The sequence below is a fragment of the Pseudonaja textilis genome, chromosome 1 (genome assembly GCF_049901715.1).
Source record: "Pseudonaja textilis isolate UNSWEBS1 chromosome 1, rPseTex1.2, whole genome shotgun sequence".
Lineage (NCBI taxonomy): Eukaryota > Metazoa > Chordata > Lepidosauria > Squamata > Elapidae > Pseudonaja > Pseudonaja textilis.
In genome coordinates this window covers 44,880,058-44,907,563 of record NC_141990.1, presented here as the reverse complement: position 1 = coordinate 44,907,563, position 27,506 = coordinate 44,880,058, and the positions used below count along the sequence as shown (strand labels likewise).

At 35.2% G+C, this 27,506-nt stretch overlaps 1 protein-coding gene across 5 annotated transcripts; it reads left to right on the top strand.

The window, feature by feature from the left end:
- Window positions 1-12: 12 nt before the first annotated feature.
- BICRAL (BICRA like chromatin remodeling complex associated protein) lies at window positions 13-25,011 on the top strand. 5 transcript variants are annotated; one of them, XM_087932801.1, is made up of 13 exons: window positions 234-2,209; window positions 6,178-6,365; window positions 7,342-7,390; window positions 9,578-9,626; window positions 10,078-10,146; window positions 11,844-13,535; window positions 14,684-14,774; window positions 16,807-16,907; window positions 17,700-17,761; window positions 17,880-18,025; window positions 18,189-18,283; window positions 19,744-19,846; window positions 21,142-25,011. In XM_087932801.1, the coding sequence occupies exons 3-13, from the start codon at window positions 7,347-7,349 to the stop codon at window positions 21,939-21,941; spliced, it is 3,252 nt and encodes a 1,083-aa protein (XP_087788927.1). In that variant the 5' UTR covers window positions 234-2,209; window positions 6,178-6,365; window positions 7,342-7,346; the 3' UTR covers window positions 21,942-25,011. The 5 variants fall into 5 exon arrangements, with proteins under 5 accessions (XP_026551610.1, XP_087788927.1, XP_087788944.1 ...); XM_026695825.2 differs by lacking the exons at window positions 234-2,209; window positions 6,178-6,365 and adding an exon at window positions 13-163; XM_087932818.1 differs by lacking the exon at window positions 6,178-6,365 and having other exon boundaries at window positions 234-1,425.
- Window positions 25,012-27,506: the final 2,495 nt, after the last annotated feature.

The window sequence follows — 27,506 nt, the reverse complement described above, 5'->3', positions numbered from 1 at the left end:
GCACTGGGTTCTCGCTATCCTCGCTCTCTCTTCCTTGCTCGCTCGCTCGCTCGCTCCCTCTCTCCCCCCCTCCCTTTCTCGCTCTCTCGCTCTCTCTTACACTGCCAGCCCCTGATGTGATGGCGAAGAAACCCCGTTGACAAGGCACTGCTTTTTCATGACGGTGAGTTTCCCTTTGAGTGTATTATAATTTTGTGATAAAAATTTCAAGGAAAAAAAAAACACACAACCTCCTTCCTCCCTTCCTTCGGGGAGGGAAGAGAGGGGGGAAAATCTATCTCCAGACAGACAGAAAAGAAAGAGGAGCAAATTAACAACCAGGAGTTGCCAAAACCAGGATATTAGGTTTCAGCCCAGAGAGCTATTGGCTCTGGGGCTAGGTATATAAATATATATCTGGAGAGAGAGAGGAGAGGAGAGGAGAGAGAGAGAGGGGACATAGGGAGGAAGAAGAAGGAGAAGAGAAAAGAAGAGGAGGAGGAGAGGAAAGGAGGAGGAGGGCGATTTTGCGCGGGTGGTGCTTGGTGGGCAGATGTTAATTCACATGGAAATGAAATATTTATTTCTTTTGCAGGAAGAGGCTGTGGTGGTGGCTACTGAGGGCACCTCCAAAATGTGATTCTTAAAGGGGGAGAGGCAAACAAGGAGGGGAGAGAGAGAGAGAGAGAGAGCGAGGAGAGAGAGGGGGAGAGAGAGAGGACAGATAAGGTTTCAGGGCTAGGCTGATAGCTGCAAGGTGGGCGGCGGGAGAGGATGGTGGGGGGGCTGCCCCTCTCTCGGAGGCCATGCAAATGTAGAGGAGAGGAGGAAGAAAAGCCCCTCTTTTAATGACTCACTGATTGAGCCGGTTTAAAATTAGTTATTGTTTTGTTTGGGCTTTTTTTCCCCTCTCCTGGCCACCCCCTTGGCCGTCGAGAGAGGGAGAGAAAGTGTGTGTGTGTGTGTGTGTGTCTGCGAGTGTGACTGAGGGTGTGTGTCTGTGAGGAAGAGGGGAATCAAGTGTGTATGTGTGTGTGAGAGGGAGAGGGAGAAAGAAAAATAATCTTTTCAAATCTCCTCCCTCTTTTTTTCCCCCCTCGTTTCTTTGCTTTTCTCTAAAGCTCTCTGGTCTGTGGAACACTTTCTTCCTCCTCCTCAGGAAAATGGAGACGCTCCGTCTTCTCGCTCCTGGGCGGGAAGCTGCCGAGGATTTTTCTTTTCTTTTGCCTCCCCGGTTGGATTTGTTTTCAGCGATCATTTCTTCCCATCTCGTATTAATTTTCACCGCCTTTCTAGCATGGGTTGCGCTTTTTGACGGGGATTCTTTTTTCTTCTTCTTAATTTCGTTCCTTATTATTTTTTTGTCTCCAGTCTCCACCAATTTCTTGCCTTTGCGTCCTTGTTTCAAGGAATGGAAATGATTTGTTTCGGTGTATATAATTCTGGGTCGGTAGGATTTAAAATCCATTTCTGTTGTTATTTATGTTTTTTTTAATCTGCAAGTATAATAAATATTCTACATCTGTAACAATGCTTTCGTTTTTGCCTTTTGAAGACTGTATCTGGCATGGGATTAATTTTCCAAAAAATGATCGTGAGTTGGTTTTGGTTAAAGAACGGGAGGGGGTGGAGAGAAATTTATAAAGAATGGATTGAAAACCCGATGGATCATTTTGGGTGCGTTTTTTTTTGGGGTTGAGGAGTGGGCAATACTCTTAATAGGGAATGCAAGTACAGTAGGTTTGCAGAAATGGTCGATTTTTGCTGAGAAGGAAACTCAGGCCTTTGTGTTTTGTCGGGCTTAATTTCATCCTTCCTAAATTGTCTAATCTCGGAGAATTTCCGAATTGAACATGCATTTCCAAAGCTCAGTCGACGGAGCCAATTTTTCCTCACAAGAATCCTATTTTCTCCGTGCCGGTCTCGTGCCTTGCCGGCTGGAGGGTCAGAAACAAGGGAAGATGGCGCTGCCTGGCCATCGGCCAGGATTTGTGGCGCAGTTTCTTCTCTTTCGCTCCCTGCGGCCGCCATTTTGAAATGCTTTTAATACGAGGCTTTCTCCTTCGGCTGGGGCGTCGTCTTCATCTATTTCGTGGAGTTGCTTTCCCTCTCTCAAACTAGAGCAAAAATGGAAACGGGGACCTTCTTCACCTTTATGAAATGGTTTCCAAAGGGGTGAAATATCTTTTACTGCGACTCATTTGAAGGAGAAATCGTACGAAGGTTGATGGTGCCACGTAATTTATTGCTTTTAACAATAATTACAAGCCCAGTTTCTTGTTCTATAGAACAATTAGCATTCGTTTTAAAAAGTTCTTACGTCTTTATTTTCATTTATAACCTACCTTCTTATGAAGAATACTAGTGGTTATGGGGACAAATGGCAACGATTATCACTGTTAATTGTTGTGAACTCCTTTTATAGAAATTACCATTTTGTGTTCCCCACCAGATTGGGATATAAATCCTTGAAATAGTCTAGCCTCGAACGTATAAATCACATAGATTCAATAGAGGAAAACATCTATGTGATGCAAGTAATTAAAAAGCAGTGTGTGATCTGTGGATTAAAAATGGAGGACCTTGGGCAATTGGATGGCCTTTCAAATTCATTTTTGCAATAACACAATTTTACATGTGTCAGTGAGGTCCTATTCCAGAAAATCTAGAAAGGGAACATAATAAAACTTGACCACACTTTTTCCTACCTTCCACTGCCATTACATTTCTATTTTTGAACACTTGATAAAGAAGTAAAATGTTTATTTAAAACTCAAGTACTCTTACATTCTGTAATCTCAGAATACTTAATTGAAGTAGTGGCAGATTTTAATATAACTTTGGTTTTTTTAGATATTTCACAGGAAACAAAATGGGGCAAACAGTAGTAGTAGATATGTTGCATTTTTGAATAATTTCCTACTATTACGTCTTCCTTTGATCTAATTTTTCAGAACTAAAACCTTTTGAATAAATTTAAGAAACGATTAATATTAGGAAATAATTGCCTTGATAAGTTTATAATGTGACAGTAAAGTTAATTTCATCTTTTTGTACAGCCATTCATATATCCTCAATGGAAGAAATACGATTTGGATTTGGTTTTGGTTTATTATGTTTCCTAATAAATAACTGATGCAATAAATAAAAAGTAGTAGTTTTTCAACAAAGTTCTAAGTGTTAGTGTTTATCGTTAGGGTACATCTTTCATTGCTTTTTGGCAATCTAAACTGGATAGTGCAGTTACCATTGCACCTAGGCAATTGTTTATAAGGGGTTTATCTAACACATTGGTTTAGATATCCGGTTTAAATATATCCAGAAACCAAGGAAAAGTTTAAATAAAAAAGCAATTCAGATATATTGTTTAATATTTCAATTTTCCTTCAAGGAATAAATGTACATTTTTCTGTATAATCCTCCCCCCATTTAAAATATTTTATAGCAGTTTAGTAAATTGTAAATTCAATAAAATGTCTGACTTCATTAAGTCTCATGGAAGAAGAGGATTTCTTATTTGGCAAGTAATTTGGCATCAAAGAAACTAGCTTTGAAAGGAGACATTGAAAAATTGTGTTTTCATCGGGAATTCTTATCTGGCTTATGCACATTTTAGTTAATTATGTTTTGTTAGGCCTAGATTTATGCAGCATGCATATTTTTCAAACTGAAAAGATGAGCTTCTGGATATATTTATGATATTTTTCCAGCAGCAGATCTTACCACATAGAAGTCCCAGGGCACAGTATTTATGTTCAAAGAATGACATTATTAATGTTTCCTCATGGTGCTAGAAAGGACCTTGAATCTAAAAGCAAACCATACTTTCAACTAGAATTGTTTGTTTTCTAAGACTTAAAAAAAGCTGTACATATGTAAAATACAGATGGAAAGAAATTATGGGAATTTGCAACTAATGAGAATACCAATTTATAACCTTTATAAATCTTGTCCATTTAATGAGCGGCCCAGTCTGCTAAAACTAATTTACATAGCTTTTATGAGATGGTGCTTATTTTTTCCTGCCAATCTTAGGAGTGCTGCTTCCTATTCAAATGCATGTAAAATTAACATACACCCTTATTCTCAATCATGGTTATAATTCATTTGTAGCACAGGTGGTATTCACAGTTTAGATACATTCACAATCTTTTATTTCATTTTGATAAATAGAAAACTTGAAGAAAGTTCTTAGTTTATTAATTTATTGAGAAGGTCTAGCTTTATTAGAATAATAGCACAACAGAAAAAAACTCACTTTTTAACTAGAATTTATCACTGATAAATGATCACATTTGTTTTACTTTGTTACAAAGCAAAAAGGATGTTATGAAAGATTCAGTGTATATATTTGTAGATAATTGATAAATGAGCATGTGCAGATGATTTTTTTTTTATTATGAATCTAAAGAATAATATGGCAGTTGTTAACTGTTAGCCATTCTGTTCAACTTACTTTCTATATGTCCCTGTTCTAGTATATGAGCTGGGCAAATGTTGTAGCAATATACTGGGAAACATCATAAGGCCAATGATATCATCTAGCTTTATAAACTCACAATCTAGAGAAGTTATAGACACATCTGCCACATTGTTAGCGAGACCAGAACCGTAAATGCAAGCTAGTGAATAACTTTACAACTTCTCACAAATAAATTATCAGGAGTAAAACTAATGTGCTAGAGAAAACAATATGTTTCCAATTTCCTGCCTTCCAGTGGAAATTACCAAAACATATAAGCACATTTAATATGAAGTAGGACTGATTATAAACAGAGGTTCTGCAATCACACATTCTTACTCCATAGACACTGTGTCATTTGTGTTCATGTCTTCTCCCATCTATTTAAGTAAGAAATGAGTAATGTTTGATTATTTTACATTTAAACCAATGGTTGAAAATATACATATTAATAAAATTTATACATATTCTTCATAACTAGGGGGAGAAAAATTGAGGACAAAGTATTTGTAATTATAATGCTAATTTATCCTTGAAATACTACTATGCAGTAAGCCTAGGGGACTTCAAACTTGATAACTTTAAGACTTGTGGACTTCAACTCCAAGAATTCCTCCTCCAGTCATGTTAGCTCAGGAATTCTGGGAGTTGGAAGTCCACAAATCTTAATGAAGACCCTTGCAGTAATCTATTGGGGGATTCTGAATCTAATGCAGTGTCCCTTGATTAATATAATTTTATCAAAATAATATCAAACAATTTGAAACTGCTTTAAGTAACATAGAATATAGTAACATTCTTTATTTCAAGGAATAATTAACATGTATATAGAAGATGTGTGGAATTATTGTCTAGGAAAAGGTTGAATTCATCTAAGCTATGTTTTTTTAAAACCAGTTTCTTTTAATAAAAATTGGCTGAATACAGTATGTTAAATCATTTCATGGTTTCAAATAAAATGTGAAAATATATATACACTTGATCATATTAAACTTCCCTAAAGGTTGTATAAAAAACCCACAGAGATAAAATAAATTTGAGGAAAGAAGAAAGAGAGCCAGTTTGGTGTAGTGGTTAAGATGCTGGCTAGAAACCTAGAAACCGAGTTCCGATCCTGCTTTAGTTACTTTCTCTTAGCCCAGCTCAGGGCTGTTGAGAGGAAAGTAGAAGGAAGGAAGGAGTAGTGGTATACTTGCCACATTGAGTTGTATATGAAAAAAAGGTGGGATAAATAAAAACATACAGATAGATAGGACAGAAGGAACAAGTTGTGTTTTGTGATAAATGTCAGTTACACCATGTTCTTTTGCAGCAGTTTACATTCCCTTGAAAAGGTAAAGGCAGAAAAACAAGACCAATTAAAACTGAGATGTAGTTTTTCATTAAATAATTTATCTGTTATATATTCCATTATATTCCAGAATAAAATCCTAATTGTTAGAAGATCCAGGCACAGGAAATAGCTGAGCACCTGTGCAGAAAGGTAGATTAGATATCTTTGTTGGCCTACCTGTGTCTTTAAGAGCACTTTAGGTAATAAAGTCAGTACAGGAGATATGAGGAGGAAATGTCTTATTAATAAAATTGGCTTATAGCTTTCATAATTTATCACAATATCTTCAAGCACATAAAGAGAATTGGAAATATAAGGTTTCAACTTCACAGTGGATATTTTTGAAAATCATAGTCTGTGAACCACATGTTGATGTTCCACCTTGTCACACTCTGCTTTTCAGAGGCTCTGGATCATACTCATAATTCCCAACTATTGGAAAGATTTCATGAGAAAAAAATAACAACAGTGATCAACACTGAAGTTGTAAGATTCTTGACTGGAAGATGGAAAGCATGTTTCAAAATGTGGAGTGTACAATTAGAAGACAGTTGTAGAATTCTCTAAACAAAACATCTGGATGCACTTCAGGTGATTTAGGATCAGTCATGGACATACTATGGCACAATGAGCTTGAATCAGCGGAAAGTACTGTTAATTCATTTGGATGAAATAGTAAAATATGTTAGGAAATAATGCAATATATATCTGAATTTGGCAAATCTCTTGAGTTAGAAGAATAGAATGGGCAAGTACACTCAGATTTGGGAATTATTTGTTGTGAGCCATCTAACTGATGCACCAAATAGTACAAACATCTTGTAAAGCAGGAAACTTACACATACCCAGCACTGCATTATTTATAATATTGTGTGTGACAAAAATCAGTTAACAGTATAAAGTTGTGAACTAGCTAAAATGCAGTAAAAACAAACCATTCACAGGCTAAACAAACAAATGGGACACACAAAAAACTTGATGTGTGGAACATTCAATTTAGGTCCACGCTGGCTCCATACAAGACAATCCTGACAAATAATAAATATTTTGGGGATGGCAGCCACATTATAAGTTGACAATTTTCCATGACAATATTTTGGGGAAGAAAAACTGCAATATAGTACCAATACAAATTGGGATTCTGGTCTCATATGGATCAGACTTCATTTTTTTTAGACTGCGGTCCAGAAATAGAACACATATACCTAACTTAGATTACAGATATACATTAGTGCTAGAAGTAAGCATGTATCCTAATGCTAACCCATTGCATCCATCAATACACCTCAAATATCTGAAGGATTGGGAGGATTTTTGGAACAGATCTAAATAGTTCTTCAGAGTTGTGCGTGGAGGAGGGCAAGAGTAACTCATAATAAGGAAAATTAGCTTCCATATAGTACTGGATGTAGCCTACTACATGTTCACCTAGTACAGTAAATTAGCATGGTAAAAGCATTTACATGGTAAATATATTGTGTAATTTCTTACATAAAGCAGTCTTTCATAAAAAGATAATTTCAAGTGTGTTTTATGATACAATATGAATACTTTATTTTCTTCTTAGTTGTCATGGATGATGATGATGATGAGTCCTGTCTCTTTGATCTTATTGGGTAAGATTTTATTTTAGATACCTGTGCTTGAAAAAAATTCAAAATTCATTTTAAAAGAAAAGCTTGTTTGATAAGCAACCAATTAAAACTATCCTCTGAAGCATAATTTTGTTTCACAATAATAAATAAACAATTTTTCCCCAGGAATCTGGATTTAAAATTTTCAAAAAGAAGTAGGGAAAATTGATTTTTCCCTTTATTTCCTGCAGCTTTCTTGCCATTCTTCACTGTTCCAAATGAATTTTTAAAATAGTTTTTTAGATACACATTAAGCTGCAGAAGCAGAACTGATGAAAAGAACTCAGTTTATTATGAGACCAGTATTCTTTCTGCAAAGCAGTTACCTCTGCTACACACACACACACACACACACACACACACACAAGAAATAAAATTTGTATCAGTTTATTTTTATAGTCTTATCATCAATAATACATACATAAAACATATTAAATCAAAATTACTCAATTTCCATAAAAGATAACCCTAAGTTTAAGATCAAACACATCCACCAAAAGAAAAGTAGAAAAAGAAAATACACAGAGGTAAGCATCCTATGCTGTCTGTTGAACCTAGGTTTGCCAACTTCAGTTGAAATCAATCCTGAAGATTCCTTCCACCCTCATAAAGATGTACGTACAACATAGTTATATATGCACACATGCATTTTTTTATGAATAACTTTCAGAAATCTCAAAAAAGGCAGGAATAAACTCACAGACCACCCTGATATGCACAAATTGACCTTTCTTCCAGGAGAAAAAAAAAGTAAAAGTCTAAAATAGTTGCAGTAGAAAGGTCAGGGAACAAAACTGAGTGGAGATAAGAGAAGGAAATAGGGTAACTGACAGCATGGGGAAGTAGAATGAAGCAAGCCCTATTTAGACATTAAACATAAAAATTCATCTCTCAAGTAACAACCAATTTTTCAGGCTAATTTTTATAGGCTTCTATGATTTTTATCAGCAAAATCTGCATCTGTTTATATTGTTACCCATTCATTTGTTTCTGTTCTCAGAGTATAAAAAAACCCAGAATGTATGTAGAACAAGCCCTTCCTCCTCCTAATTTAATATTATTTAAGAAAAGTCATTGTCATATTGGAAAATATTTTCACATATATATTTACATATTTGCACCCCATATTTTTTTATTTTCATCTATTTTAAAGATAAAAAGCAAAAATGAAATCTAAGTTCTCTTAATCCCAAGGCATGACTTAAAATATGATAATACAGTAGTAAAATTATGCAGATGTTGGATAGACGATTGTTGGGGAAGCTTCATACACCTCATGCAGAATTCCATGGATCAGAAAAAAGAATGCAAGGAAATAAATAATATGTTCAGAATCTTCTCAAATTCTTTGTATGTGAGTTTAAATAACAGCCACTTAGTGAATCTATCTTTCTGAACATCGAACAGGCAATAGATCACGGGTGTCAAACTCCATTGCTGTCATGTGACATTTCCCCCCTTTGTGGAGCTGGGGTGGGTGTGGTCTGCATGATGCATTGTCACCCCTGCAATAGATGGTCACCTGAATTTGGTTACTGGTTTGAGGTTGTAACCTTTTTGCTGTAGCATATTTCATCTATAGAAGACTACAACCAACGAAATATATTTATCTGAAAAATTGACTTGAAAATTTTTACCATATAAGATAAAACTAATTTTTACTACTGATTATAATTTGCTGTATTATTTATACAAATACTCTATAAAAATTCGCTTGGCTGAAGAATATATCAAAATAAACCAAGAGATGAAAAAGATAAATATAGTTTAGATGCTCAGAAAGAAAAAGATAAACAAATAGTTTCTGTTTATAAGCCAATTTATATATTAAATATAAATATGTCCTCAGGTCAACTTCATCTCTGGATGGTTACAAAGTCACAACCATACATTTTGGGGGGGGAGTGGGTAACAATATGAAAGCTTTTTTTTCCATTGCAACTTTCTGGGATGTTATTTAATTTCCCAGTTTAGCCTATATTCCTGCTATTCCTTGGTAGTTACCAGCCAAATGCTAACCTGGGCCAAATCTGCTAGCCTTCCAAGTCTACAGGAAAAATACCATGTGCTGCTATCTACTGAAACAGTTGAAATTTTAGCAACTTTTATGTTTTAAATGCTTTAATGTTTAAAATGGTCCATCTTAACTTTTCTTTATATATCTTTTAGAGATCCACAGGCACTGAATTACTTTCTACACGGAGGGGGTAGTAAATCTGTAAGTTATTTGTGTTCTCTTATTGTACATTTAATTTTGTTAACAATTGTTCAGAGTTGTTAGAAGTATGCCTGCAGAATCAAAGCAAATTCTGTGACGTGCAAAGTTTATCACAGCAAACTAGAAATGTGGGGTTGCAGTCCTGCATTTTTTTTTCTTTTCATTTAAAAGAAATCTTATGTGCCTTATGAGTGGAAATGTAAAGGAGGTAGTTACATTTTAGCACTTTTCAAGTTTATGTGGCAGAGAACTCTCTTTGAATCTTTCTGAGGCTACAATAGTTTCCTGAAGTTGGAAAGAATAAGCACAATTGTTGATGAAAAGGTAGTGGGAGGAAAAATTTAATGTTGAATTTTAGCACTTAAGGGCCAAACTCTTATTAAATAACAAAGAAAGTTGTATTCCAAATGTATTGCTCTTAGTTTATGATTATTTATTTGTGTTCTCACAGAATAGTGAAGACTTGAGTAACATAGGATATTCTGCAGCCAACTCAAATTCCATTTTTGCCAATACCAGCGTAAGTATAAAGAAAAAATATACAATGTTATTGTAGATTCTATAGACTATTTGCATTGTTTATATTATATGTAATTGAATGGAATAAAAATAGTAACTGATTATCTTATAAGATCAAATAGCAGTAGCAGTTGGATTTATATACAGCTTCACAGTGCTTTACAGATCTCTAGGCGGTTTACAGAGTCAGCATATAGCCCCCAACAATTTGGGTCCTCATTTTACCAACCTTGGAAGGATGGAAGGCTGAGTCATCGTTGAGCCTGGTGAGATTCAAACTGCCAAATTACAGACAGCTGGCAGAAGTAGCCCGCAGTACTGCATTATAACCACGGTGCCACCATGGCTCTTAATATCTATGTTGTCCATATATTTACTATTTTTATTAGTGATATTAATGAATAATTATTCTCCCAGATTTTGATTTCACAATATTTATACACCTGAAATGAATTGCAATGGGAAGCTATTCCTTCCCCAAAGTATTTAGTCTTGTGAATTCTATTCGCCCACATATGCAAATTGTTGGAATTCAGAAACCCGAGTGGGTATCTAGTTAGAGCAAGTCACAGTACAAGAAAATTTTATCAAGAAAAGTGGTAAAGGTGTAACTAAAATTTCTACTACTTCCTCTCTCTCTATTAGAAAGAATTATGAGACAGATACAAGTAACCCAGAATTACCTCTTAATATACCCTGATCTGTTATAGCAGGATTTGTAGTCAGTTGAACTCATAATACATTGGTTTTTTTTACTTTGTTACTTCTAGTTTGCAATTGAGACATAGTAGATTCTAACAAAAAATAAAGATTGCGATGACCTACTTTCTGGACATGCTAGCTAAATAGTACAAGTTGAGATGGTGTATAGCAGGACTGTACAGGTCTTTACAGTTCAAGGGTATTTCAGTCTCCATTTAGACACCTACATAGCACCTAAACAAAACATATATTTTCCAGAGCTTATGCTGCAGTTACAGAGGGCAGCTGAGTGGTCCTTGGAGAAGACCAAGCTGCTTTAAGGAGTTGCCATAAAATTCCTGTACGTACTCTGGAGTAGTTCTTTCCTTCAGATCCAAAGTGTGATTTCATAACATGACAAAGCCCAATATTTCATGTCATGATAGATTTGCAATTAGATAAAGTTTCAACATTATTAGAGTGTCTTTGTTATATTTTTCTCTAAAGAAAAATATAAAACGTAAACAGCTGTAGCTTTTTAATGAGATATATAGTAGATAACTTGCTGCCAGTCCCTTAAATAACTACAAACTGTAGTAAATGTGCTGCAACATTCAAATGATCGAATAGAGTGGTTAAGAAGAGAGTGTTCCGCTCGTTTACATTATGCTCTTGTCATCAATTTATACATTTTGCATACCAGTATCTTTATCCTGTTGTGAAGTGGGGTAATTAAAAGCAGACTTGTTGGATTTGGCCATAGAATTGTTTGTGGATTCAGAGCTCTCAGGCTATTTTTAATTAATCCTTCGCAGGACCTCTGTGGGATTTAAATGACTATGTACCAACAATGCTTGTTAAAAAAATGTTAGAATTATATTACAGTGTTGCACAACAGTAATATTATTGTTCTAATAATAAACTGAGAAAAGGAAAATAATTATAGTGAACTATGCTCTACATTTGACTTTAAAAAAAAAGATTGAAGAAATTTAATTATATATTTTTTCCTTTCAGAGCTCTGATCCTAAGTCATCAATCAAAGGTGTTGGTGGTCAGCTTGGAGAAGGGTCTAATGATGGACTACAGTTGCCAAGTACCCTTCAGTTTCTTGATGATGAACTTGAATCATCTCCATTGCCTGATCTTAGTGAAGATCAGCCTTTTGATATCCTCCAGAAATCTTTGCAAGAAGCTAATATTACTGAGCAGACTTTGGCAGAAGAGGCTTATTTGGATGCCAACATAGGTTCCAATCAACAGTTTGCACAAACACAGCTTCATCCTTCCTCATCAGCATCTTTTACTCAGGCTTCTAATGTTTCTAATTACTCAGGTCAAACGCTGCAACCTATTGGAGTTACTCAAGTAGTACAGCCACCAGTTGGAGCATCTTTTACAAGCAATACAGTTGGTGTGCAACATGGCTTTATGCAACATGTGGGGATCAGTGTTCCCAGTCAGCATTTGTCAAACAGTCAGATTGGTAATTCTGGACAAATACAACTAATTGGTTCATTTAGTAATCAACCTTCTATGATGGCCATAAATAATCTTGAAGGATCTCATATTATATTGAAGGGTGGCGGACAACAAGCACCTGCAAACATGAGTAGTGGACTTTTGGTTCATAGACAAACTCCTAATGGGAACTCATTGTTTGGCAATTCAAATTCAAGCCCAGTAGCACAACCTGTAACTGTTCCATTTAATAGTACAAATTTTCAGGCATCGTTGCCTGTACACAACATCATTATACAGAGGGGTCTTGCTCCAAATTCTAACAAAATTCCCATCAATATTCAACCCAAACCAATTCAGATGGGACAGCAAGCCACTTACAATGTAAATAGCTTAGGAATACAGCAGCATCATGTACAACAAGGGATTCCCTTTGCTTCATCAAATTCCCCTCAGAATTCAGTAGTTGGTCCACATATGTCTGTTAATATTGTTAGTCAACAAAATTCAAGAAAACCAGTTACTCCCCAAACAGTAAGTAATGCCAGTGGTAGCATTGTTATCCATTCTCCAATGGGACAACCTCATGCGTCTCAGAATCAGTTTCTTATACCCACAAGTCTCTCTGTAAATCCCAGTCCAGTTCATCATGTCCAGACTGTAAATGGACAGCTGCTTCAGAATCAGTCTTCACAACTTGTTTCCAGTCAAGTATCCACTGAGCATGTTATGTTAAATAGAAATTCTACGAATATGCTCAGAAATAACCAAACATATTCAGGACAAATGCTGAATAATCAGAATGCTGTACAGTTAGTTTCTGGTCAGACATTTTCTCCTTCTGGAAACCAAGTTCTAGTCAACCATGGAACTTCTCAAATTGTTGGTGGTCAGGTTCCACTGCAACAATCCTCTTCCGCTGTATTACATTTATCTCCAAACCAAGGAAACCTTTCCCAAGGCAGAACAGGATTTTCAGCAGCGTCTCCTGTACAGGCAACTGGTTCAAATATATCTTCAAGTAATCGTTTTACTGTTGTGAGTTCCTCTGCTACAGTACATTCAAACATTGGCTCATCGGCTCAGTCTGTAGCTTCAAGTGGAAGCTTTGCTGGAGATCAACTTACACAGCAAAATAGAACTCAGTTGTCAGTCAGTGTATCACATCGACTTCCAGTTTCTTCTTCAAAACCTATCAGCAGTTTTAGTCACACATCAGTAACCCAGCCACCATTTTCTTTTGGACAGGTATGATTCATAAGATCAAAAATATTCCATAAATTTAGTTTCTTTAATGATGCAGGATTTGGTATGATCATGCAGCCTGTGCTTCTAAAACATTAAGTAGTATTTTGAAACAACTTTGCTGTTTTATTGACGTGATAATATCAACTTTCTTCTCCCCCCCCCCATTTACATGAAATTATTATTTTGATTAAAACTTGGTTTCATAGAAATAAGTTTTATTACTGGCTTAGATGTGTTTTCATTTAAAACTATATTTGATGAGCTTCATGAGATAATTAACTACAGTGAATGTCAGAATTCAGTGAACTTCTCACTTCTGTTTTAAATTAATTGCAGTGTATGAATTTCTTTATTTTCATTAATCAAAGGCAAGATTAACCACAGTTTGGGATTTCAACATAATGATATTTTATGTTAAAAATGGAATTTAAATGGATATTTCCAATTTACTCTCACATACTCGATAAAGAGGCATAGAGGAGAGTGGATAATTCCAGGCTTACTGTGATTTACTTTCATCATGTTAACTAACAGTTTAGTCATAAACTTTGTGATATCTGAACTAACTACTAAAGCTAACAATTAAATGTTGTAGTAATTTGTATACGGAGAATGAATAAAGCATTTATATAAAAATGATAGATGAGAAATAAGGACTTTATCCATACTTTGCTCCAATTCAATTATAAAGATTTAGGATGTAAATTGAATATAATTAGTTGAAGTTCAACTCTATGAATGAAGGTGAGCCTGTCTTCAGTTAATACCAGAATCAATAGCCTTAATTCTAATTACATCAGAAATAGTATAGGAAGTCTAGCACTCAAAGAATTGATCACACATAATAATTTGAAGCCCTTCCAAAAAAGTCTGACAGCATTTTTACCTTACCCCACTCCCATCCCCAGTGATGTCACTGCATTATTGGATATACATCTTCCACTATGAGAGATACGTTAGGTGTTCCTGGTTTATGGTTTAGTATGATGTCTTAAATGAAGCTATTGTGATTCAACCAATAACAGGTTAAAACTGTGGGTAAATGATGTGGAACTCAGCTGCTTATATATTTTTATGTGGATTATTTCTTTTTAAATATCTGTTTTCTTAAATTATATGTGTGACATGTCTGTCTTGTATCTTTGCAGATTCAAAAAAAAGCAACCAACCTGGCATCTTCAGTTGCATCATCAAAATCACAGGACAACTTGAGACAACCACAGCCAACAAATCTTTTAGGTAATCTAGTTTATTAGATTTTAATTTCTTTCTAATCTCTCATGAATGAATGATTTCATTCTAATGTGATCTTAAGTATTAGTTGAAAAATTTGGGTTGTAAGTAGATATTAGTATCTATACTATTGATATACATAGACAAGATATAAAGAGTTAGTAAAATTAAAATCTAAAAGTGCATTTGTCAAGTTTTTTTGGCTAATATCAGTGATTCAGTGACTTTATTAACATATGGCAATGTTTTAAAAAATACCAGCTATTTGATGATATATATGTGAACATAGAACTTGCTGCTATTAAGTATACAAAGGATTTGATTTAGAACTGAGAAAAGCTAAGAGAGCACCAAGGACCCCTCATTTCAACCCTGAACTACAAATATTATCCTTTATTGGTAAAATATTTCAAGTGAAAGTCAGTCTCCATGTTAGGGGTTCACATCCAGAAATGAATGATGTACTTTGTTCTGGGGATGGACCATCCCAAATTGGTTGTTCTATGCATGGAATGTTTTGTCCATTCCTTATTATAAGCTTCCCAAGACAATTGTAATCTGCTCCTGGTTTTGAAGGAAAAGAGATTCATATTGCAAGATTTGAAGGATAAATCTATGGTCCCATTTATTCAATGAATTGCTTGCTTCTTATTGCAAATTATTGCATATAGATATACATTTTGTATGGATAAATACAATGAAATATGGAATGGCATACAAAATATAGAAAGTTAAAAATACGATAGCTATAGAAGTGTACTATAAATGAACACACATGCATATGTATTATACATAATATATAATAGGTCTTTTTAGATATAATTATATATAATAGGTCTACATTAAATAACTATATATAGAATTATAACTATTGTACAGGTACTCCTTGACTTAAAACCAAATTTAGAATGTAGGTCATGGAGGACTGCCTCAGAGGGTGGGGTAAGTCTTAGGAGCCTGGTGCCCACCGTTGTACAGAAACCTGCCATGCGCAGGTGTCAGCCAGCCAAGCCCAGAAGCACATGAGTCTTTTCTGTTTATTCCCGCCACTCCAGAGCGGCCTGACTTTTTTTTGTACCCTACCACATCTGGAAAGTTTTGGCTCAGCCATGCATAGGCCTCTTCCCTCCCCCTTCCCCACTATTCCTGAGAGGCCTGGCTTCTCCTTCCTACCCTCATCACTCTCAAGAGGCCTGTACTATCATGCCTGAGTCCATTTACTTTTTGTTTTTCCTGCAGTTGTTGAAAATCATAGTCAGCCATTGCAAGGTTCAGTTAGAAAGCTAACCAAAGGCATTCTTCCTCAAGACTGGCCGGAAGCAGAAGGTCAGTCAGAAGGCCTTCCAGGGCACAGAAAAGACGTGGGGAGGGGAGGAAGAAAGCTAGATTTCTTGGGAGTGGTATTGGGAAGGCATGAGGTCTGTGTGCCACTGGGCCTAGCAGGCTGGGGGATCCAGTTTGAGGCAGGTTTCTTCATGCTGCTAATCCTAGTAGGGCTGAGGCCTGGCCTGTAGCAACTTCTAGCTGGCTATTGCCTTCTAACCCATGACAATTTTCATGCACCACTGAGTTTAGATGGCTGAGGCATTCTAGCCTACAGCAGATTTCCTGGAGGGGTAGGGCAGGGCAAGAGAGGTCAATCTTCTTGAGAATGTTGGGAGGAGAGAGAAGGCAACAAGTTACAACCAAAATTCTGGGCTTAGTTGTGGTCATGAGTCAAGGACTATTTGTATTTTATAGTCTAGTCTATAGTCGCTAACCCCTAAACCACAGCCCACTTCTGGAACCAGGCCGCATAACCACAAATGGAGCTGTGCGCACATGTGTATTCACCTGCCACTCACACCAAACCATCTCCTCATCCTGTGCTGGACTGCCAAGCCACAAAGTTTGGGGGCCTCTAGTCTAGAAAAGTTATATAAAAACACTCCTAGTGACAATTTATTTAATATCTTTCAGTGATGTATATTTAGGTAGAAGATTCAAATATGTTTGCTTTGTGTAATATAAAGAATCTTCACAGTGAATATATTTACAGGACAAGATTCTGGAACCAAAATCATACAGCAACCTATAGGAACAGTGTTACCACACCAAGAAAAAACAGCAGGGTCATTGCTTGCTCAAACAAATATGCAGGTAGGGTAAAAAAAGATCACCTTTTCTTCTGTAAGTAATTTCTCGTTTTGCCACCAAAAATAATTTTGAGAAGGGAGATTTGTGAAAAAAATCTGTAATAGTACATTTGTAAATCTCTTATCACTATATCTCAATCAATATTATATGAAGCTAAATAATACTGTAATACATAATACATAATCCTGTCTATTTTCAACAGCTTACCGTTTATTTGTTTATCAACAGAACTTGCTCTGTTTTTATAAAAAATGAAAGAGGTTGTTTATTGGCATAATCTTGCTTACAGGAATAATAAAATATTGTGACATGGAACACTGCATTAGCATATTTGCTTGAATTCATTTGCTTGAATTCAATAATCTTGAAAACTAAGACATGAGGAAATCTTTGATAGTGCATTTGAAAATAGAGAAATTGTATGAAACTAAATAATAATTTAGATATTTGGTGGCAGTTGCCATTATAAATTTTAAATACTTTATTAATCCTTGGATCACACTATAGAAAGTACACTCTGGTTTTACGCTTGATTATACAGGCATATCCTATTGATAAGGATGATTATTTTTGAAAAATTTCAAAGGCAAATGTGTCTAAAATTGTAATTATTATCTTCAATAACATATAAACCATTTATTTTCATATATGACACAAAAAGTTCAAATTCATATTAATGCAGTTTATAGAAAGTGGTTCAGTAGATTTTTTAATAACATTTTTAAATATACAAAAATTGTAGTTTTTTTTAATAAAAGATTATCCTAATGTAACAGAAATGTATTTTGGACCTAGGTGGATGGTCAGATAATAGGACAAAAGAGACCTGCTGCTAAACAATTAACCAAAGGAGCCTTGTAAGTTATTCCTTTCAATATACATTTTAGCTTTTAAAATTTTTTGCCGTTCACAAATTTTGCAAAATTGTTCCAGATGTCATCGTAAAATAGCTGATGGTTGTCTTCTTTCTACTAGCATTCTACAGCAATTACAGAAAGATCAGGCACAGGCTGTAACCCCTGACAAAAGTCAGTTCAGATCTTTAAGGGATGCAGTCCAGAGACTTCTTTCATATCATGTGTGCCAAGGATCACTGCCAACTGAAGAGGATTTAAGGAAAGGTATGTTTCCCGTTTTACTATTTTGAAAAAGGTATGTGTATGTATGGGGGGAGGGGGGCTTATAAGTTATATGTTATACATATAATGGAAAATGGAAAAGGTTTATTATAAATATTTTATTGTTTAAAAATTACTATCTAAATGTATTTTAATGCCTTTTCAGTGGATAATGAATTTGAATCTGCAGCAACACATCTTCTGAAAAGAACACAGTCAATGCTAAATAAATACAGATGTCTTCTTTTGGAAGATGCAATGGTAAGATCAATGAAAAATAATTATATATGTTTTTTTCAGGCCAAACTAGTTGTAACATTAATTAATGTTACATTAACATTGTTTAATACTGGCATGTGAATGTAATAGGTAGAGGGAAGCAAAATTGATTCATTTCCAAGATATAAGATAGCTTCAAAGTATCTTTCATTTGTAAGTAGCTAACATGTCGACCCAGTTTTTAATTGAGGTTACTACAAAGGTTACTACAAATTCTTAGTTCTATAACATACTCCTCATTTGCTACAGTCACCCATGTCAAACTACAGTTAGAGTTGACCTAGAGCCATTTATTTAGCAACTGTTCAAAGTTACAGTGATGTTGAATGAATGGTGATTATGAATAATCCTTGGAATTCAGCACTCTGCAGACTCCTGCAATCATGCTATCGCAGTCAGGAAACTTGTCAACCGGTTCACCCTACAAACAGCAGCAACCTTACTCAATCACATGATTCCCATTTGCAACCTTCTATGGTGACTTCCCTGGAAAGTCAATGGGGGTAATCTGGCAGGGAAGCCTCCCCTACCCGTGCATCATCCCCAGCCCTTCTGAACTCTTTCTGTCTTTGCTGCTTTCCACACCCACATTTTGCACATCCTGTTTGACCATTGCCACATTCCTTGCTCCCTCCTTTGGTTGCAGTTGTTAAGTGGATCACTACATGATTTTATGACCATTTTTATGATGGTCGTAAAGCAAAATCACCATGGTGGTTAAAGAACACACATGATTGTTAAGTTAATCATGTGGCTGTTAAGAAAATCCATTTTGCTGGAAACTGACAGTGGGACGCATTGTAAATGCGAGCCAGTTGCCAAGTATCTGAAAGGCAATCCTGTGACCACTGGAGCAGCATTGAGTGCAGCAGTCACTGGAATTGTTATGCTATTTATTTGTTAGATTTATATGCCAACTGTCTCGCCACGGGTCTACTCTAGACGATTTACAATAATGAAGAGGAAGAAATGAAATGAATGAACAGAAGCTAAGTAATAGAACAATAAAATAAACAATGAAAGAGACCATAATGAGAAATACAACCAGAAAAGAAAGATGGATGGGTAGAGAGCAAAGAACCAGGGAGAGGGGGAATCTGCCATAAATCCAGCAGCCACCTCCAGCATTGAACTATATCCTATTTGCACCCAGGCCATTCAACAGAGCAAAGTCTAGGCTCTTGTGGAAGGATAGGAAGGTGGGGGAAGATCTTGCCTTAGGATAAGATGTTCCAAAGAGCAGGCACTGCAACAGAGAAGGCTCTTCTGGATCCCAACGGACAGAGTTCTATTTTTATGTATTGTATTGTGTTGTATTATTTTGTATTGTGGTTTGATATGATATTAATATGGTTCCCATATAATTTCAACAATTGGCCAGAAAACAGGAGCATATTTTTGTTTGTAACATGGGAGCTGATTTTGTTTGTTTTCTTTTCCAGAGAATAAATCCTTCAGCAGAAATGGTAATGATTGACAGGATGTTTAACCAGGAAGAAAGACAATCTCTGTCCCGGGATAAACGTCTTGCAATAGTTGATCCTGGTAAGAAACTAAGACTCCTCCTAGACATGAGACTTCTTTTGTTTATTTCACTGCTTTTTCATTTTGTTTCATTTGCCAATTGAATGCAACATAGTCTCATAATTCTTGATGGATATGTGGTTTTTAAGAAACATACTTCATCCTTATTCATACTAATAAATAAATAACAGTGTAATGCAGTAGCCTATGTTGTTGTGCTATTAATCTTAATTCTTCCCGCTGGCACCACTTGTTTGTCTATTCTTCACTTCGCCAAACAATATGTTTGTTGGAAAGATACAGATACAGTGTGTGATTTTGATACACCTGTATTCATGTATTCATAAATTTGTTTTGCCAAGGGCCAATATTTAAATCACTTTCGCTTGTAAAATATGATGTGATTTGTTTTAAAAGGAACTATGTGTGCAAGTATATTTCTTACTTCTATATTTAGAAAAATATTCTAATTTTGAATAGAAATGTTGTAAGCTAAAATAATTAATGAAGGCAATTGAGAACAAATTTCAACACAAAATTTGAATATTTTGAAATTCTTAAATATTAGTTTATTTTATAAAATATATATATATATATATATAGGTACAGAAGGCATTTGTCAGTTTTCAGTGAAGTAACAGTTAATAAGTCCAGCAATAATTAATAGGTCAGGTAATTTTAACTTAATATTATTTATTTATTTGTATCCCACCTTTATTATTTTTATAAGTAACTCAAGACAGCAAACATATCCAATGCATCTTCCTCTCCTATTATCCCCACAACAACCACCTTGTGAGATGAGTTGGATTGAGAAAGAGTCATTGGCCCGAGCATCCAGTTGGCTTCCATGGCTAAAATAGGACTAGAGGGCAGAGTCTCCAGTTTATAATCTGGTGCCTTAACCACTAGACCAAATGGATTTCGTAGGTCCTTTCTTCCCACTTTGACTTCTTTTTAAAGGATATTTTATTACAACACTTTTCATTGTGATTCACACTGAACACTGAACTAACCAGCTTAAGCTACAATCTGAAACCTAAAACCATACTTTAATATGTACAATAGTTCACTGTATGTTTTATTTATTTAGCAGATCACTTATTTTTTATGTCTTAGTTGTGGCTTAATGTAAATGGGGCTTACTGTAGTATTTGTGTCCTACAGATCCATGATAAAAAAAAAAAGACGTTGGTCCCAAAATTCTACTTTGGGCAAAATTTCAGTATCCCAGGTCTGAAATATTAAAGAATATTCCTTATGTCTTGCTATTGTACAACACTGTAGTCTTAAAATACTTTTCTTCCGATTTTCAGATGGTTTTCTGGCAGACTTTTGTTGCTCATCCACACAATATGACAAGAGTGATGATGACACACAGCTTCACGAAAGTGATCATCAAACTAGCAAATCTTTAACTTTTCAAAACCAGACTGCTAATACCCAAATGAGAGACAAGTCAAGCACAGCAGAGTCTTTAATGTGCAACAAACTTCATGTAGTGCCTAACAATATTGTGAGTCCACCACAAGAAAACATTTCTGTTAAAAAAGCAGATCTTGCAAAAGCTTTAACATTTGAGAAATGCTCTTCTGAAAGCTGCTCTCCCGAAAGCCAACATATGGCTTCTTCTGAACAAAAAATTGCTCTTAAAGGTCTTGACAAGTTGAATGAAAATTCTTTAGCTTCTAAAGCTCATTCATATAAACTCTTATCAAATGCAGATCGTGGTACGCATAATAAAACTTGTTGGAATACAGTTGATTCTCATTCAGAAACAGCATATAATCATTCCCTCCAAGATAAAACTCCTCGGAGTTCTCCAAAGAATGTGGATTTGCCACCAGACAACTGGAAAGTTTCTGGAAAACCCCAAAAGGATTTGCTTGCCAATAAGAGTTTAGAAAGTACATTCAAAAATATAGTAGAATTGAAAAAGACTGAAAGGCAGCCACAAAGTGAGGCAGCTGCTAGTGGCTCGCTAGAGTATCCTAACTGTTCACTTACTGCTCCGCAGGAAAACTGCCTGGAGAAGTTTATTCCAGACCACAATGAAAGCATTGTAGAAACTGACTCTCTTTTGGAAGCTGCTGTAAATAGTATCTTAGAGTGTTAATAGTTACAGTACTGTGGACAAATCTTCCTTAGAAACAAATGTGAAAGATACCACTGATGTGTACTTTCTAAAGTAGGTTCTGTTCTTTGTTTGAGAGCAATACTCATTGTGGTTACAGTGAGGTATCCAGTAATATAAAACCTTAAGAGAAAACTGTTTGGTAAGGCCTATTCGTTGGCTGTGATTGAATGTAATTCTCAACCATGTTCTTTACCATTTCAAGAATGATTCTCAGTGAGTCTTTCCCTTCCCTCTCTTCTTCCAACTCAACTGGTAAGATCAGAAGCTTTTGTTTCTATTTTAAACTATAGTTTAATGTGTTGCCTGAGGTTGAAGCTATAATGAGTAACTAGATTCATGAACCATGATTTACAATTTTTGGCTTTCCAATAGTTACAATTAGGGTTGTATAATCCAGAGTTGGCAACATGACAAAACTGTGGTTAATAAAATATGGAACAGAAAATTCCCAACATCTTTTATCATGATCTGTGGCTAAGTGTTACACTCTAACCACCGGATTACATTGCTCGTATAAACAGTTTTGATGTTGCAGCTTAATGAAACATTAATTTACTAAACCGTACATAATGTAGTATACTGGTATTGACAATCACAGTCTACTAAGAGGTGTAAATACCATCAATATTTAATAAGAAAAATTTAAAATGCTCTCTATATCCTGTCAGAATTTAAATCTCTAGTTAAAATTTTTACAGTTTACCTTTGCAGAAATGTCTTTGTCAGATTTACAAGAAATGGAGAAAAAAATGTAAACAGAAATTATAAGCAGAATTTACAGAGTTTTATACTTCAAGTGCTATTCAACTGCTCCATAAGCAGAAACCAATATAATTCAGAGGAATAACATTGTAGAGTTTAAGTTAATTTGGTATGGAACAATAAACATAAAGTTTATAAAAGCTAGTAGATAGGAAATATAAAAAGAGGCTACAAAGTAGTCATGCACATAACATACACATATACCCCAAAACACCTTTTTGATTGACACATTGATTCTTCAGCAAAAGCTTTTGTATTTTATAATTGGATATAATCAACTAAATATTTCTGAAATTGTATTATGTTTTTCTAAACAAAGTATGACAAGCATTTTTACTTAAAAATTGTGTTGTTATAGTAGATGTTTATAGTTTAAGGAGTACTAGGCTTAATCTGAACAAGTTAAAGGACAGTGTTATTTTGGTTGTTTCTGCTTCTAATTGTTCAGAATGTTAATCCATTTGCAGCAGTGGTCGTATTACCAAAACACATACAAACCAAAGTTAAATTTCTATCCATTAACAAAATTACATGTAAAAGCATATATCTCATCATCTAGAGACAAAGGAACCTCACGCATGGTTTGCATTTGGCTGGTGATCATATTGATAATGTAAATTTCTTTATTTAAATTTTTCCTTCTAGGTTGCCAGGTTTAAAGAAAAAAAATCTACAAACTTTCTTTAATGCTGTTGCATACAATTATGCCCGCTCAAAAGGACAGAGAACTGTGATTTATAAGACGCTTTGTCTGCAGCTTCTCTTTACAGAAATATTTAAAATTTATTGAGGACTCTCTGATGCTGATCTGATGGAGATCTTCATTCAGTTGTAAAGCTCCATGTAGTTTTGCTACATAGCAATGATGAACTGGTTGTCTGTCAGATTGCCAGAATGTTTAGAGTCACATTTTCCTTTCTTTATTCCAAATAATTCAGCAAAACTGAATTCTGTTATATTATTCAACACAGAAAACACACTACCATTCTTGTATTGTGATCACGTTGCCATGGATTAATAATATCATTTAATTCAGCAAAAGAGTAACAGTTAATGTACCATCCACATATAATAGGAATAGAAAAATGTTTAATTTTATTGCCTCCTTTAAAAAAAAAAGTGTGTGGATTTTAAAGTCACAGGCTTAGGATTTTGTACACTTCATGGCAACCATAATTTAAATAACTATAATTGGTGGCTTGGCATTTTCACAAATTTATTTTTTGCGAGGATGGCTTCAATTATTTGTTTCTTTTAAGTAACATAAAGAGAATAGAAGGTGCTTTTCCCTCAAGGTTTTGTGAAGGAAACATAATTGAACTGTAACCATAATGAGGTAATTTGGAAAGCAGGGTGTATATTGCACCAGTCACATAAATTGGTTTAAGTAGTATCTGATTGGAAATGTAAAAAAAAATGTTCACATTTGTACAACTTCTTATTTTGATTTTACCTGCTAGTGTAAAGTTCCCATTGTATGTACAGAATATTCTGAACCTAAATACCAAAATAAAGTGTATATGTTTTGAATCTTAGGTGAGAGTTTAATTTTAGATAACGTCTTAGCCAAGACATCTGAAATGCACTTCATCAATGTGGATTAAATCATACCTATATTTATCCCAGGATTTTGTGCTGGGAACCCACTGAACGAAGTTCAGCTGAATTAACCTGGGATAGCTAATGTATTTATTTATTAAACTGAACTTGGTTTTAGAGTTCTGAATATTTTAAATGGTAATGCAGTAAAAATATTTTTGTTCATTGTAAAGAAACAAAGTGTGAATTTGTTATGCAGCCCATGATCCTAAATCCAGTGAAGGCCATTTATTTGTGCTTACCTGCTTTGTAGATTTGGTCTCTTGACTACCTGATGTCTTTCCACATTGTCTAAAGTTAAAACATTTTTAGCTGGCAACTATAAAAAATCTGATTCAACAAGGTCAGCATAACTGATCTGTTAGATTTGGGAGGCCTTACAGACTGACTTTACTGAAAGAGGATGTGTCACTTTTTGTCAATGTAATATGAACTTCATTTGCTTAAAAACTTTCATTTGTATAGTATGTCTCACTTGAAATTGCTTTGTATACATTTTGTAAAAATATTTATAAAATGTTTTGTAAAAAATATGACAAATTGCAGTTTATTTTGTTATGTTGGATAAATACTGTTAAAATACACGTATTGGTAAAAATATATTGTTAACCCATAATAGGAAATGTTTAGCTGGATACTACAAATTGAAACAACCATTGCAATACAGCCAAAGATTTGGGAAAAATCATTATCTGTGATTGTCTTGATTTAACCAAGATAAATAGTTAGACTTTGAAAGGGTCTCTCTTTTATTTTACATAGTCTATTTAAAAACATTTTTGTTATATTTATGTTCAACCTTTATTCCAAGATTGCACAAAAAGCAAGTACACAGGTTTTTGAAATGGTATCCTGTTTAGGCACTAGTAAGACCAAGAACTGCTTAGCTATATAAAGATTCTATTAGGTCATTTTTTTTTTTACAAAAAGCTATCTTCTGTATACGTCAAATGTGAACATAGGAACTGTACGTCTGCCCAGTGCTGAAAGCCCTAGCCAATATGCTAATGCTGCATTAACTGATTATATAGTATTCTGCTCTTCAATAATTTAAAAAGATGATGTGTGTATTTTATGCCAAATACTTTATTACATAAAACTTAATTTGTTTTTCACATGTCAGTGCCAATTGAATCATAGGGTTGGAAAGGAACTTCAAGGTCTTCTAGTTCAGTCCCCTGTCCAAAGCAGGGTCTTCATATGATTTTGAACAAAAAGTTGTCTAATCGTTTAAAAACCTCCAGAATTAATCTCAGTTGGAGTACATAAATGATCAGTTTATACATTGTATGAAAGCAAATTTTATATGAAAAGAAAAAATGCAGATTACTATTCCATTTTTAAAAAGAAAATTGAGATTGATTACATATTTTCACTTATCTGCTCTTACAGAGAGCTATTCTCAGGTATAAAAAAAGGATGTGAATGAATTATAAACATCCTGTGGTATCAACATGGATCTTACAATATACACACACCACACACATACACAAGCACGTAACTATGAAATGGAGATTGATGGATGATTTTCTCCTGAAACTTCTCTTTAGAACTGCAGTTGAGGATCTGTGAATTTCTTCAGAGCAATTCTAGGGTGCATGGGGGGCTGTAAGATGGATGACGGGGAAGTAAAATTCTTATTGGGAGAAACATACTGTGTTGTGAATGGTTGAAGCAGGATCAGAAAAGATCGATTTTTTTCTGAATATTTACTTAAAATACTAGATATTTACAGACTTGGGTGGTTTATAAAAATACTACTTGAGTTTATAAAAATAAAGGTGTGGAATACAAATAAAAAGTATTTCAAATAGTATTTTTGACTAGTATTCAGAACTTAAGCAAGTTGTTATACCTCTTTTATCTAAGTATTGTGGAATATTTATATGATCAAGTGATTGAAATATAATAGATACCTGATATGCTTTAAGGTGTATGGAATGCTAAATGGGTGTGCATGAATCCGAAAATATTTCAATTCCAAAACACATCTTCACATCCTGTATTGTTTCAGATAGGCTATGATTCAGCAGAAAAACAAAAGAAATTTGGAGGTATCATAGAGATTTTTCAGGGTGAGCAGGGCAAAGCACATTGGTTCTACTTTGCATGTCTATTACTGCCATGTTCTCATTAACTTCAAGGGCAGCATGTAACACCTGCCCGACATAACAGCTATGCAAGGAGCCAGTCTCTCTTTTTAAATCTTTCATTACTCTTCAAACACCATTTAATTATAGACACACATTATCCCCAACATTACCTTTCTCCCCACCCCAAAATTCTTATTTCATATCCAGAATAACCAAACATGTTTTATTCAAATAATACCAAAATATTTGAACTGCATGTAGTTTGGTTCTGGCCCAGAATATTTTGTTTATGGGACATTTTACAGATCCATGATGCTAAGGTACTAACAGCTTTTTCCTCTGTCTCTGATCACCCTTCTTACAGCTATCAAAAATGTGAGGTGAAAAGGAAAGTCAAAATTACCCAGTCTTGACTTGGCTAGGTATAAACAGGGCAGATAGAAAATCTGGTGGGGTTTCCAGAATCTATTAGAGCAGTGGTCCCCAACCACCAGGCCCCGGACCGGTACCGGTCCATGGATCATTTTGTACCGGGCCGCCTATTTTGCTTGGGCGCCGCCATCTTGTTTCGACGGTGCTTGAGAAAGTGCTTCCGGGTGAGCTTGTCAGTCGTCTGTTGGAAAGCGGCGTTTGGGTGCTGAAGGAATCCTCCCGCCTTAGTTTCGTTGAAGGGGGGGGCAGCTTCAAACGAAGAGCCGTCCTGATGGCGGTGGAGTCTTGCGTTACTCAGGAGGAGATTAAGAAAGAGCCCGAAAAGCCCATCAACCGCGAGAAGGTACAAAGAAGGAGTTGAAGGTGGCAGGGAGAAGTGGGGGATGGCTGGCTGGCTGGTTGCTCGGTTCGCCTTGCCTTGCCTTGGTCGTGCGTGCTGATGCCGGTACCGGTCCGTGGATCATTTTGTACCGGGCCGCAAAGAATGAATAATCGTGAAACTGGTCCCTGGTACAAAAAGGTTGGGGACCACTGTATTAGAGTATTATACCATACAACAGCATTCCCCAATGTTTCTGGGTTGGCGGCCTGGGGCAAGGGAGAAGAGGGAATGGTTTTGTGCAAGGAGCAGGTGCACGTACACAGCTTCATTTGTGTG